Source organism: Clarias gariepinus, chromosome 11 (assembly GCF_024256425.1).
Source record: "Clarias gariepinus isolate MV-2021 ecotype Netherlands chromosome 11, CGAR_prim_01v2, whole genome shotgun sequence".
NCBI lineage: Eukaryota > Metazoa > Chordata > Actinopteri > Siluriformes > Clariidae > Clarias > Clarias gariepinus.
The window spans coordinates 4,173,127-4,187,281 of record NC_071110.1 but is presented as its reverse complement, the minus strand read 5'-3'; the positions used below and the strand labels follow the sequence as shown (position 1 = coordinate 4,187,281).

At 34.7% G+C, this 14,155-nt stretch overlaps 1 protein-coding gene across 1 annotated transcript; it reads right to left on the bottom strand.

Moving 5' to 3' along the window:
- Window positions 1-3,667: 3,667 nt before the first annotated feature.
- rhoga (ras homolog family member Ga) lies at window positions 3,668-7,009 on the bottom strand. The gene is made up of 2 exons (XM_053507514.1): window positions 6,711-7,009; window positions 3,668-5,313 (listed from the first exon to the last, which is right to left on the bottom strand). The coding sequence occupies exon 2, from the start codon at window positions 5,283-5,285 to the stop codon at window positions 4,713-4,715; it is 573 nt and encodes a 190-aa protein (XP_053363489.1). The 5' UTR covers window positions 5,286-5,313; window positions 6,711-7,009; the 3' UTR covers window positions 3,668-4,712.
- Between the last annotated feature and the right edge of the window lie 7,146 nt (window positions 7,010-14,155).

The following is a 14,155-nucleotide window of genomic DNA, read 5'->3' as shown; positions in this document are numbered from 1 at the left end:
AAACCATTCGAGTTTTGTTGGAATTAAGATTTCTTATACAATTCTTAGACTATGCATATTAAATAAAATAATTTTATCGTAAATGCCAAAATAAAACTGTGCATTTAATTATTTGAAGGGAATTTCTTATCCAAATTAACTTATAGACCATGCCAAAAATTTTTTTTTGTATTTTACTTAAACTGACATGAAATAAATGTTTTGGACTTATACTATTATTTGTTTTATGATTTTTGTAACAAAGATACTGGTAACTGCCTGGATTAAAAAAAAAATTATTTTATTTTAATAAGTGTCACATAAAATCAGGTGGGGAATGGAGTAAGTGCAGATGTACAAGAACCAAGATGTACGTATCAAGAACAAACTGACCCAACAAAACAGATGTGAAACAAGGAAACCATGGGTTTCAATAAAAATACTTATTATAGCTAAAATCCTCAAACCTCTAGGGTCAAGGGTTCACTTCCTACCCCAGGTTTGTGTTGGTGCAGTTTGCATCCCTCTCATCACATTCATGTAAACCTTATATTAAACTGGTCATGTGGGTCTCCAGATTGTCACAAATTTTTGACACAAATTCACAGTGAAAGAAAGCAAAGATCAAGCAATGAATGAATATCAAAGAAATTTTTTCCCCATTCAAGTGAAAGGGAGACTTGAAGTGAACTTGAGACCTTTTTCAAGTGGACTCGGGCACAATATTCTGATTTATGTCTGGGCATAAAACAGAGTATTTACAATATTTAGATGTATCAGACTTCAGAGTATCTAGCATTAGGCACCTTTAGAAGGAACCTGGATTCCACAGTAGGGCCAAAACCCAGGAACAGTTACCAGATTACAAAACTGTCTTTGCTTTACAAGGCTATTAATATTTTGCCCACTCTCTGCCAGACAGATCAGGCTTTTTTATGCGGCATTGGTAAATGTATGAGCGGTGAAGCTAAGTTTGAGTATCTACCGGTCCCAAACCTTTTTAAATTTCTGAGACAAATGAATACAGAAGAGGTGACAAGTACTGTACATTAATTCAGGCCTCACCCATACAGTAATCCCATTCCCCATCCACCCATCCACTAACAATAAGATGGTTTTTCTTTACTCTGAAGTCCAAAGGGCATCCCAGGCATACATATCATGGGGTTGTCATGTCTGGAAAGGCTAACACTTATTAATCTAGCATAAACGTAAATGTAAATAAACATGTGTATTTATCTTCAAGACTTGAAGATATGTTGTACCCCAGAAAAGTATTAGATGTTTAACTTTAGATAAGCATTAGATAAATAATTGGCAGATAAGTATTAGAAAAAGGATGCATGTGGTGACTAAAGATGACTTTTTGAAGGACATGAATTAAAATCATATTTGTAGATATTTTTCAATTGTAAACTTCACTCACTCTGTGCATTCATTCCACTGTTTAATTTTACCATATATGCTGCACCTTACATTAAGGAAAATATATATTCAATTTTACCATGTACTAGACATTTTAGATATAGTTGTGATAACACTTAAGATCGATCTGAAGTTGTGCTCTCTCTATACAAAGGAATTGGACATTGCATTGTTGTTTTCTTTTAACTATTCACTTTTGCAGCATTTACAAAAAAATTCTTTCTTTATTTAAAAGCCAAAGTGTCATCTATAGCCAAATTCATTTATAGACTTGTTGAACAGGCTTCTTGAAATAAATCCCATTTTCATGTAATATTAGGCTGTGGCCACTGGGTGGAAGTACACACACATTTATTTCATGTTATTGATTTATCACATTTACTACACATCTCGCTCCTGAGCTGCCAGTGATCCAGACCCCCTCTGCCCCCTGAAGTTGTCTGACTCATCTTGGTGTCCTGCTTCTGGTTGGAGATCTCGTCGCATGGATGCCTGGGATGCGTGTGGTGACTGGGGACGGTTCCACTTTTCCATGAAGACAGTCCTGTCCTCGGCTGATGCAGACAGCTGTTCTCTGAGGACTTGTGACTTCAGTCGCTCGATAGTTCAGGAATCGAGTTTCCTACGGTCTACCTGACCCTCCTATAACGAACTGGACTCAATTTTAACTTAAACACATCTCCTGTTATACTGAACTTCCAGTCTCACACTGGTTCCCTGTCCCTGCAAGGTTTCTTCCTATTACCATTCAAGTCTTGCCACTGTCGCCGTCATCCTCGGCTTGCTCATCAGGGACAATCTTATCATTTTGATTCATACACGTTCACATCTCAAACAAACTTAAACTAATTCTTTTGATTGTGTAAATCTGCTTTCCGACAATGTCAATTGTTAAAAGCGCTATACAAATAAAACTGAATTGAATTGAATTTCAGTTAATTTATTCTGTCCACACTTGAAGTATTTTATTTACACTTAATTCAATGATCAGAATTTTTTGTGTTCTTTTTTTAGGCGCATTATATTTCTCAATACTCTTCCTTTATATTTTATGACAAGCAAAATGGCTCAGCTTTTACCAATTTACATGATCGCAGGACAGTCTACTTAAGTTGCACTTTTTTGATGGTAGGTAGTCAACAATCCAAGAGAGATGGAAAGGAAGTAAAACAACAAGAAAACCAAATTGCATAGAAAAGCAGTCTTTACTTCTACAGTAGCTTTACATCACTTTGAAGAATATTTCTTCTTTCCACCATTTTGTCCTCTGCTATAGAAACTCTTAAGCCTCTTAAAAGTCCTCCTCTCTATGCTTAACAATTTTTACCTTAGGGCTAAGATGTTTTGTGAATCATTTTTATCTTTACTATGATTTAGTCCTAGATTTAAGGAGAAATTCTAAGAAAATGTCATGATTCTAAGAATTTTCTTAAAATTTCATCACTAGAAGCAACTTTTAGGCTTAAGAAGCTTTGTGAATACGGGCCCTGACCGTTAACACAATTTACTAATTTCGAAGAAGTTTGTCTTTTTATAGTGGCTTAATAATAGTTGCAGATTTAATAAGCTGTAAATTAAAATAAAAAATGGATCCTTTTTTAAACCAGCAACATTTTAATTCTTGGTAATATAAACTAGTTTTGTTTTCATTTAAACTTCAAAGGGCTCTGTGCAGAGCTTCTTTGGGCCTAAAATGTTTTTTTCAGGTTTCTTAACATGCAGTCGACTGTTTGTGGTAAAAGAAACCAGCTTATTCATTTCCAGTGATCAGAAGACTCAGCCAGGTTCCTCTTTCACATTCAATCTGAATCTGACAGCTATGCTTTTGGCAAAAAGGTATGTAAGAGGATAGTTCTCCATTTTATTAACTGTGTTCTGAAGACAACTGAGTCAGCGATCTTTCACATACATCTGAATCTTAAAAACTTAAAAATAGTTTAAGTGTCATTTGTATTCACTAAGATGACATTAGGAACAAACAAGGCATAAATAGTCCTTAATTTCGTAATCTATGTTTGTTTGAAATCTTGTTATTTATGTGATTATTTATTCATGGCATTAACAAGATTTTGATTATCTTGAAAAATCTATACTGAATAAGAAAAAATCTTAAATACAAAAAATATACTGAAATAATGCAAATGTACTGGTTATGTAAAATTTTAACATGTAGTGCCATCGTTTTTATTTTCTTTTACACAGTATATATGAAAATACATGATATGTGTATATCATGTATTTTCACATATGTTCACATAACTATTCACATTTTATCAAATGCTGTTCCCTTGTTATGCTGCAATTTTAGGTCATAACCATGTTAAGCCTGATGAAATGCACCTTCATAGTCTTTTCAAATGAGCATATATTACACAAAAATTATGTGAGTTATATACAATCATAATTATGAAATGGATAATGTTTTAACATGCATCTCTCGTATCATAAACGTCACAGATCAAATGTTTCCATTTTAAGTAAACTCCCACTCAACCAGACAGTATTGCAGTATGGAATAAAAGACCATTGTGGTATTTTTATTTTTTGCTGATGTAAGTCTTACTAACAGGACACTGGATCCTGGACACTCCGACACCACCACATCTGATGACTAACAGAGTGTTCACATCCATTAGGCCAATGATTCAGCATCAAAATGTAAAAATCAGCAATGACTAACTTTGTGTGTGTTTCATTACAATCATGAGACTTGGTCATAGGACAGTTCTAAGAGGTTTTTAACAACATTTTGCTAGAAATGTTCACTAGGGATCTGAGAACAGAAGGGTGCATCAAGACTGACAAAACAAAAAGTGTTGTCAAAGCAGGTGATATGAGAATGTGGTATGAGCAGGTATCCAATAGCTTGTGGGATAAAAAAAAAAAAAAAAAAACACTGTATTGTAGTAACTGTCTGTTCAGGTGTATAGTGATTTAAATTAGACTCCAAGTATTTGGAAATAGAACCAATAAAATTTGTCCCGTGCACCTATCTCTTTGAGACACCTACATGTATGAACCGGAGATGTTGAGGTACACTGTCACAGCTAGAATTCACTGGTTCATATTTCTCACTCATGATTATGTAGAGAACGTATAGTAAATAAACTCTGTTCATTTAAGCTTAAAATAGAAGCAGAGGAATCTGTAACGAGTCTGTTTTTAAAAACTTCCTTGTCTAGTTATTTATGTTAGTTTAGTACATAAAAAGAAATCAGAGACTGCTTTGTAGTCCATTTTTCAGATAAGCTCATAACTGAGTCCTTAGAGAGAGAGAAAGAAAAAAAAACATGTTTTATAAACCAATTTTATAAAAAGACACATATCTTTTTACGCTCGGGCTTTGGGTTGAGGTGGGCAATGACAGCCTCTTCAAATACTTCCTTCACGCCATCTTGGTTGAGAGCCGAGCACTCGAGATACTTGACAGCTTTGATTTCACGAGCCAGAGCCCTTCCCTGCTGCTCTGTGACAGGAGTCAGTTTCTGTTCCTTTAACTTTTGCAGAATTTCCGGATCCTGTCTATGATCTTTCTTTGTTCCTACTAAAAGTATGGGCACATTGGGGCAGTGTTTTGTTACCTCAGGATACCATTTCAGCTTGATATTCTCAAAAGAGGTCATGCTGGAGATGGAGAAGCAAATGACGAAGACATTGGTCTGGGGATAAGATATTGTGCGCAGGCGATCATATGCTTCCTGACCAGCTGTATCCCATAGGTTAAGACTGATGGGTTTGGACTGCACTGTGATCTCTGAGCTGTAATTGTCAAACACAGTGGGGATGTACTCCTTAGGAAAGGCATTGGTGGTGTAGGAGATTAGAAGGCAGGTCTTCCCCACGGCTCCGTCTCCAACCACCACACACTTGATGCTTTGCATTGTGGTCCAGCTTCTTCAAATACAGCCCCTGAAAAATTTTGTACTTTCATTAACATTATATAAAACAAGCATTCATAATTTGTAGTTTCTGGTTCAGGATTTATGATCTACAGGAAATGTACCGCTCGTAGTGAAATTTTTATTTGATTGATTATTTTCCTAATTAAGCCCATTCATTAATCAGTTAAACAAACTAACTACAAAGTTACTATGATTTTCACTGCAGCACAGTAAAATTAATTTCTTACACATAACATGTAGGGATTATTCATAATACAGCAGTTCTGTTGCAAACTGAGTTAAGGGCCTTGCTCAAGGGTCCAAAAACATCTGACCTTCCATCTGTAACTCAGAGCCCTAACCATTTGAGCCATTATTGCCCAATTAATAATTAAATGCATAGATAAATAAATAAATAAATAAATAAATAAATGTATTGCATGTTTATAGCACTTGTTATACATTTTAAAAAGTTAAAAGTGATTTACTGCAAAAAAAAAAAGAAAGAAAAAAGGCAATTGATAACAATGAAGTAAATAATAGCACTGACAGAAAGAAATTTATATCCAAATATAATAATATTTGGTTATGAAGTATGGTGGACTAAGAAAGAACTTGATGGATTATTTCTGTACATTAAGTTTTTAAAAAAAATTTTACATTAAGTTTTTGTCACATCTGTACATACAAGGTTTTTTTTTTAATAATGTATTTAGATAACATCGTAACACTTTGCTTTCATCTGTATGGAATGTATAAGGCACTTTTCTCTTTATTTGTTGATGATGATGTTGATGACAATATGATGTTGTCAATATGAATCCAACTGCAAGCTGAACTGATTAGACTTGGATCCGTTACACCATGGCACATAATCATCCAGCAATGTGATGTTCATTATGTGAAGCAATAAGCTAGTGAGCTTTTAGTTAACTTTTAGCACTAGAGTGTTTTTAGCACTGCTTTGTTACACAACTTTTCCGGAAACATAACTGTAGAATAAGCTTTTTTTCGTAAGCCTAGGACTTAAGTGTATTTTGTTCAAAAACCGGATTCAGAATAATTTTGTCTGGTTTGCAGATTTCTGCCAGATTAACACCTAATGGGTTTTAAACAGGTTAACGCACATTTGTAAAATTGACTTTTGTCCACTCAAATAGTACACAAGCATTAAATAGAGGAAACATCCATCCAGAAAAAAAAGACAGACAGACAGAGAAAAAAGCTAGACAGAAAAGCTTAATACATTGATCTGATGCTTTTTGTAATAAATTATCATTTAAAAGTAACTTTCCCACCACTGTTGTCCTAATATTGTCTTATATCAGCTCCGTGTAAATCGATGAGTGTGTGTGTGTATATATATAATAGATAGATAGATAGATAGATAGATAGATAGATAGATAGATAAAAGCTTAAACATACCCAGAGCAGTGTGATCCTGTATCTGTAGAGTACTCTGCTTTATCCCTGCAGAAATGAATCCTCCAACAATAAATTCGTCCTTCACACCCACACCACTATACAGCCATGTCAGCTACATTCACTTGTGTCTTCTAAACAGAAACATTGCGGTGACTTAGTAACACAGTCGTTTTGAGGAAGCAGTCCGTCTCATAAGGAGACTTATTTAAGTCTAGTAATGTGTGCAATCTGTGCAGGATTGATAAATAACATAAGTGTATAATAACCATTAGCCAATAACACACTGGAGGCTTTGTGAGATCTCTGTAGAGCACTTTGATAGAAATGTGAAAACTATGATGAAGAAGAAAGTGCACTTTGTCGCCTTGGTGTGTGTGTGTGTGTGTGTGTGTGTGTGTGCGTGTGTGTGTGCGCGCGTTGCTGCCCAGGAACTGATTCGTGAGGTTAGTTATTTTGAGTCAAAGCCTGTTTATGTGAGATGCGTTGCTGTACAAAGTTGATTATCTTGTGTCATACTCAGGATATTAGTACACATCCTGTACACATTTTAGCAAAATGTAGATAAGATATACACAAGAAAGAAAAAAAACAGTTGCACTTATTCTACGTGAGCATTCATCGCTCTTATTTACACACACACACACACACACGCATTTCATATTACATTCAGTTTAGATACTGAGTAATGTGTTTTAAATGTAGAATAAATATCTCATTATCTTAAAGGAAACATATCAACTTTGGGTTATAACCATGACTCACACAACCTGAACATGGAGACATTTCTTCTAACAGTATAACAGAGTGACTTAGGAAATAAATGTAATATTTTACCATCATACATATTTAACATCAAGTCTTAAAATAACTTTGTTGTTACTTAATTACCTAGCATGTTTATCAAAATTATGCACACCACGGTTATATTAAAACTTCATTTGGTTGCAGTTTCTTATCAGTGCTTTCCGTTTAAGGCTGCTGTCTCCTCAGTCACTGCTGTGGTACAAGCAATTGTGGTCTGGGGGTTTCTTTACGGAAGAGCATAAACAGAAGTGTTTCGATAATTGCAAAGATAATTTGAACTGATATTCTAAGGGAGGTAAACGTTTCAAGAGGATCATTACTGGTGACGAGACACGGGTTCATCACTACGAGTCTGAGAGTAAACGGCAGAGTATGGAACAAAAACATCCTCAATCACTGACCGAGAAAAAGTTCAGATGTCAACCATCAGCTGGAAAGTTCATCAATGCTTACAGTTTGCTAGGATTCTCAAGGGCCAGAAGTATTGGAACATTATTAGAAGAAAGGTTCAACAGTGCTCGTTACTTATTGAAGAGCTGAAGACTAAACTTCAACTAAACACAGAGGACCGCTATCCGGGGGCGCAATGATCTTATATGATGATACATGTCCGCATGCTTCTGCTTAAACTGTCGACACTGCAAAAACTTAGTTAAAGCTTTGGATCCTCCCTATAGTCCTGATTGCAGTTCAACCTAAAACCATTCTAACCTAAAACCATAGCTCATATTTTAAATTAGATAATAAGAAAGTGTATTGATAAATGGACAAAGTGTATTTAAAAGATTATGTCAATAAAAGATGTATTTGTCTTATCTAAAAGTGCGGCCAAAATGCGGATCATTTCACCCTCATGTATATATGCCAGCTGATTCATATTTATCACTGCAGTAAAACAAATGTGTATGGAATCACCTTTATTCAGGTGAACTTTACATCCCAAAACAGGCTACATGCTGGCCTGGCTTTAGAATAAGTTACCTGGGCGTGTGATTATGATTAAATGGTTTTTGAATTTTTAAGAAGAAGAGGAAGGAGTGTCCATGGCAGCATACGTTCATATTAGTAAAGCCAGTAATAAGACGCATACTGTATAATAATATAATTGTGAGTAATTTACAGGAATAAGAAACTAAAAAGTCACATTGGGCAAGAAACTAAAAATAATGAACATACAGTATAACATGCACCATTATTTTCAGTTTCTTGCCCAATGTGACCTTTATTTCCTATTCCTGTAAATAATGAACATACAGTATAACATGCAACGGTCATTCGCGCACAAAGGGAACACCATGCAAAAAAAAAAAAAAAAAAAAACAGGAAGCATTTTTATTTCATAATTAATATGTTTTTTCCCCAAATAGAATAATGTATATGTATTTATTTTGTTATATGTTTTTGTAAGGGAACATGCCAGGTGTTTGGAGTGGAGTTATTCAAATTTTGTTTATGAATGTAATGTTTGGCATAGAATTTTACCCATTTTCAATACAATGGCACCAATAGTTAATGCTGGCACTGTGGCTTAGTGGTTAACACTGTCACCTTGCACCTCCAGGGTCCGGGTTTGGTTTCCCGCTATGGAGTCTGTTTCCATGGAGTGTGGCTGTTCTCCTTGTGCTTGGTGGGTTTCCCCCGGGTACTCCGGTTTCCTCCCATAGTCCAAAGACATGCAGATTAGGCCGGAGAAAATTCTTGTGCCAGAGACTGCTCCAAGAGCAAAGAGAGTAAAATAAAAATATACAGACACAACAATGAAATGAAGTAATAAATAAAGTAAACACAAAGATAAATATACAGTATACACGTAGTACAGTTGTTATTTACATTTGTTAATAACATTTCCTAAAAAAATTTTATATATATATATATATATATATATATATATATTCATAATATATGTTTCACAAGTGCAAAAAACTATTCACAGATGTATAACTGTGTACAAAATTTTTGAATGTTTAAAATTCACCAGTGTATCATGGACTGTGAATGTTAAAAACGCCCTTTGTGTGTGTGTGTGTGTGTGTGTATTTGAGACTTTGCTGCCACTTACTTGTACTCTTTAGCCAATCAAATGCGACCTCACCATTCAACCAATCACAGCCCTCCAGGAGCTCAGCACTCAAGTAGCTCATCTTTGCACATCTTTTACGCAATCTGAGTTAATTACAACGGAAATGAAGTTTTACCTACTCAAACCACGAACAGGATGCACGTCTAAGTTACTTTATTTCATAATGTTTCATTAATGAACTTCGCCAAAAATAACACAGCTAATGATTTTCACATTTACAGTCCATAATACACTCGTGAATTTTAAACATTTAAAAATTTTGTTCACAGTTGTACATCTGTGAACTGTGTTTTGCATTTCTGAAACGTATATTATTTATTTATTTTGTGCACGTAAGTTGTTTTTTTGTGAATATATATATTTTTTCGTGCACGTGAATTGGGTTCCACACATGTGAATTGGGATACGCATGTGTGCATCGTGTCTTTTGTGTGAATCATTTATGAGACTGATTTGCTTCCATAGAAAATTGCTGTAATTCCAGAATGGTTAATGCCACACTTTTGTAAAAACTCTTGAATTAAAGCTGAACGTCTTGAATTCACTGACATATTGATTTCAAAATCACTGTGGTGGAATGCAGAGGCCAAATGCCTTAAAACGTATTTTTGTTTTAGAATATATGGATCTGACTGTAAACAAACAAACAACTTTGTTTTTGACTTTCACTTTGTGTATTGTGTAATTGGATACTTCCACTTTTACCTGAGTAAAAAAGATTTTTACACATTATCTATACTTTATCTTTGTTAATGAGTAGTTGCACAGTATAGATTTTTTCTTACCTAGTCACCATATACATTTTAAAAAAATATTTAAAAATAAAATAATGAAATTCTATTTAATTAAAATAATTTTTTATTTAAATAAAAAAATATAATGAAAATTTTGTTTAAACTTACAATTTAAAAGATTGCGTAAAATGTAAAAAATATATATAAAGAATACTTACCTATAATAATTTCTTTACCACTGACTATCAGTGCCACTGACTAACCACTGGGTGGAGCTGTTTCCAACCTCTGTATTTCGTATATTAAAGAAAACTGTTGTAATTTTAGCACATGTACAGTAGATGGCAGTGTCGCAGCATTTATACGAAAACTCCCATTGCAGCACAACAGGCGTTAAAACATTTTACCACCTCTTTTCCGCCCCGAGCCTTCGTTTTTATTAGCAGTGCCAATTAGATGGCGTTAGTTTGGACAACCAGCCAATCATGATGCAGAAAGCGGGTACTATTAGCCAATCATAAGCAGGGGGCGGGATTATTTTAATACAAGTGGCAACAAAATACGCGCGATCGCTGCAGTCTGTGTTGCCAGGTTGACATATTTTTACACACAACTGTATAGCTTTTTATTTTTCGCCCTTTTCAGAAAATGAATAAAATAAACAAAAATCTGCTGAATAAGCTTAAATAAGTATTGGAGATATAATGTTAGTTAGAATGGTAGGGGTACATGAGAGGTACAAGAGTTTGTATAGTAAATAATTTGATTGAGCCGTTTTGGAGATCTAAATCTTTTTTTAGTGAGTCGGATCATTTGACTCAGTTGTTCACCAATAGAGTCGATTCTTTCTGCTCCCAAACCCAAATAGATGCCACTCACTTATCTATACCGCTTTATCCTGGGGACCCTGTCAAAAATACATTTTATTTATTTCTGTATATTTAACCTACTAAACTTCTCAGGGTATTTTAAACATGCTCAAAACACTTAGTTTAACATAAAGTAGCACAAAATCGTTTAAAATGAAGCCTGGTTTAATAAGAAAATGTCTCATATACAGTATTGTGCAAAATTTGTAAGTACATGCAAATAAATACTGTAGAGCGAGGATCAAAAAAATCAAAAGATGAAAAAGATAAAGCCGGAAATCCCAGGAAACAGTTATTAATTAAAGAGAGGGTCTCTGGTACCATTTGTGCAGTTTTATAAGGAAATTCGCTACAGATTCTTACTCATCATGTTGCAGGACACTCTCAGTTCTTCTGAAGACTTGGGCTGTTGCACTCGCTTCTTTTTTGCAGGCAAATCCCAGCAACTTCAAATTTGTTTTGTGTTTTTGTCTAAAAAGCATTCGCTTATATATTATGGCCCTTTCTTTTCTGGCATACAATATTTTTTTTTACTGTTTAATTTTATACTTGAATATTAATGTCTGAAAATCAGAAATGTTATTGTACTGCCTCAAAGTCATGAATTTTTAGAAATGTATACCAAAGTTTGTACTGAAAAAAAAAAGAAAAAAGAAAAAAACACAGGCTGTCTAAGACTTTTGCACTGTTCATCCACTTTCAAAGAGTTAACTCAAGGAACCAACACAGTTATAAATTATACCTCACTAACACCATCATTTGCCATTCCTTGTTTATGATTTGTCACTTGTGGATGTGTAGCTGGTATTAATGTTTTACACAGTATTAGCTAACACATGGTAAATAACACACTAATCCATGTGAAAATATGTTGTTTGTACCAGCTTTGTTGGCAGATTAGCAAAGCAAACTAAGTATACAAGCGATAGATGCTCACTCATTTGACGCAACGATGATTTTTACTACTTCCTTTCAAGGGTGTGGAGCTTTTTTGCAACAGATAAATACATATAACAGACTAAAAAATATATATTTCTTTTTTTTTTTTACATTGTAAAATCTTTATAATTAAAAAAGTGTTTACATGAAACAAGAATAAAAAAATGGACATCACGTTATTGTGTGAATAAATCTTCAGTGTTACTTCCATTTTTGCAGTGCAAGTCATGCACATTTAAAAAACAAAAACTGTCATTTTATTGTCTGTATTGCATTTGTTTTGAAAAGTTATTTAATAAGTTTTATTTCATGTGTCCAAAAAAAACATAAAAGTTGAACATCTTTAATGAGAGGTTATATGAAAATACAATGAAATTACAGTTATTCATTAAAATCATAGTATTTAATCTTGTCAGCCTTAAAAGGGGAACCAATTGTAGATAAACGCCAGGGGAAGAAATGTTAGAAAAAATGTTAGACCGCATTGTGCTGTAGTTTATGTTTGAGGAATTGTTTTCGTTTGTATAGAATTGGGAAAAAAATTGAAAAAGAATCTCAGTTGCTGGGCTTATTTTTTGGGGCACTGATTCTATACAATTGAACAGCTGCATGTTGCTTTCCACTGTGGATAAAGGGTAATTCAAACATTTTGCAGTAAAAAAAAAACTAAAAAATTTATCTACCATCCAACTGCATAATTAAGCACCATCACATTATGCTTTGCTAAATATTAGCACAGCTGTGATGCAGTTGTAGGTACAAGGGTGCAGCCCGAGTTCTGAAGCTATCACGGCTGTGATGATATTCAGTACAACAGCACGACCTTAAGTGTGATATTGCTTTATCAACAGATCATGATGTGTTTTATTATTTAACTAGTATTTTGCTCCGCCAAGATCCATCATGCCGCAAATGGCAGGACCGAACTAACCATGACTGGAGGAGCTAGCAAGTGACAGTTCTACAGTGTAATTAATAGGGGTAAAAGTAGTTTTATATTCCTACCTGTACTATATACCGGTACTCTCACAAAGTGGTTGGAGAATAAACCATGGAGGTGCTGGACGGGCCTGAGAAACCTAGGAGATTTATTTAATATTTCCACTTATTCTGCTTTAGAATATGAGCTAACATCTGGATTGTATGCCAAAATTTTCCTTACTTTGATCACTTTTGGTATGTCCTGACCACAGCAACTCGGGAACATCCCACGAGAGCTGCAGTTTTGGAGTTGCTCTGACCCAGTCGTCTAGCCAGTACAATTTGTCCCTTCTCATAGAAGCTACATTTTCAATATTTCGTTTCAAATGCGGCTGGAAGTGGGTGGAATATACAGCAATAAGCAGCAAGTGTAATTTTTTTTCTTAAACTTGATGTGTGGTAAGCAAAAAATAAATAAATGTGCAAGCACAAGGATTTGAGTGGCTAGAGGACTGGTTCAGAGCAACTTCAAAATTGCAGGTCTTGTGGGATGTTCCCCGGTATGCAGTAGACTGGACCTACTAAAAGTAATCCAAGGAAGGAAAACCAGTGAACTTACAACAGGGTCATGGGGAACAAGGGCCAAGGGTCACTAATGCAAATATGGGGAGTGACGGCTGGCCAGTGTAGTCTGATCCAATAGAAGTGTTAGTGTAGATCAAATTGATGGAAAAGTTACTGCTGGTTGTGGTAGAAAGGTGTCAGAACACAGAATGCATCACTGTTATGACCTACTCAATATTAGGCAGGTGGTTATAATGTTATGGCATATGTGTACAAGTGGTTCACTTAAAAGAGTCGACTCAGGGAGTCGAATCAGTAGCCCACAACACGCTATTATGAACAGGTAAATGTTTTTAATTTGTTTCTACTTTCTTGAACATCTCGAGCAAACTAAAATATTTTTTCAATGAAACATAGATTAATGCGAGTGATTAGATATGATCATTGTAGTGTGAAAGGATCCAGTTTTAGGTTTTCGATTCAGTGTTGAAAGACCTGGCAACCCTGTCTGCAGTCTTTCAGAGAAGCGTGCTA

Coding starts and splice junctions, on each gene's coding strand:
- rhoga (XM_053507514.1), bottom strand. CDS start 5,285: ATGCAAAGCATCAAGTGTGTGGTGGTTGGAGACGGAGCCGTGGGGAAG.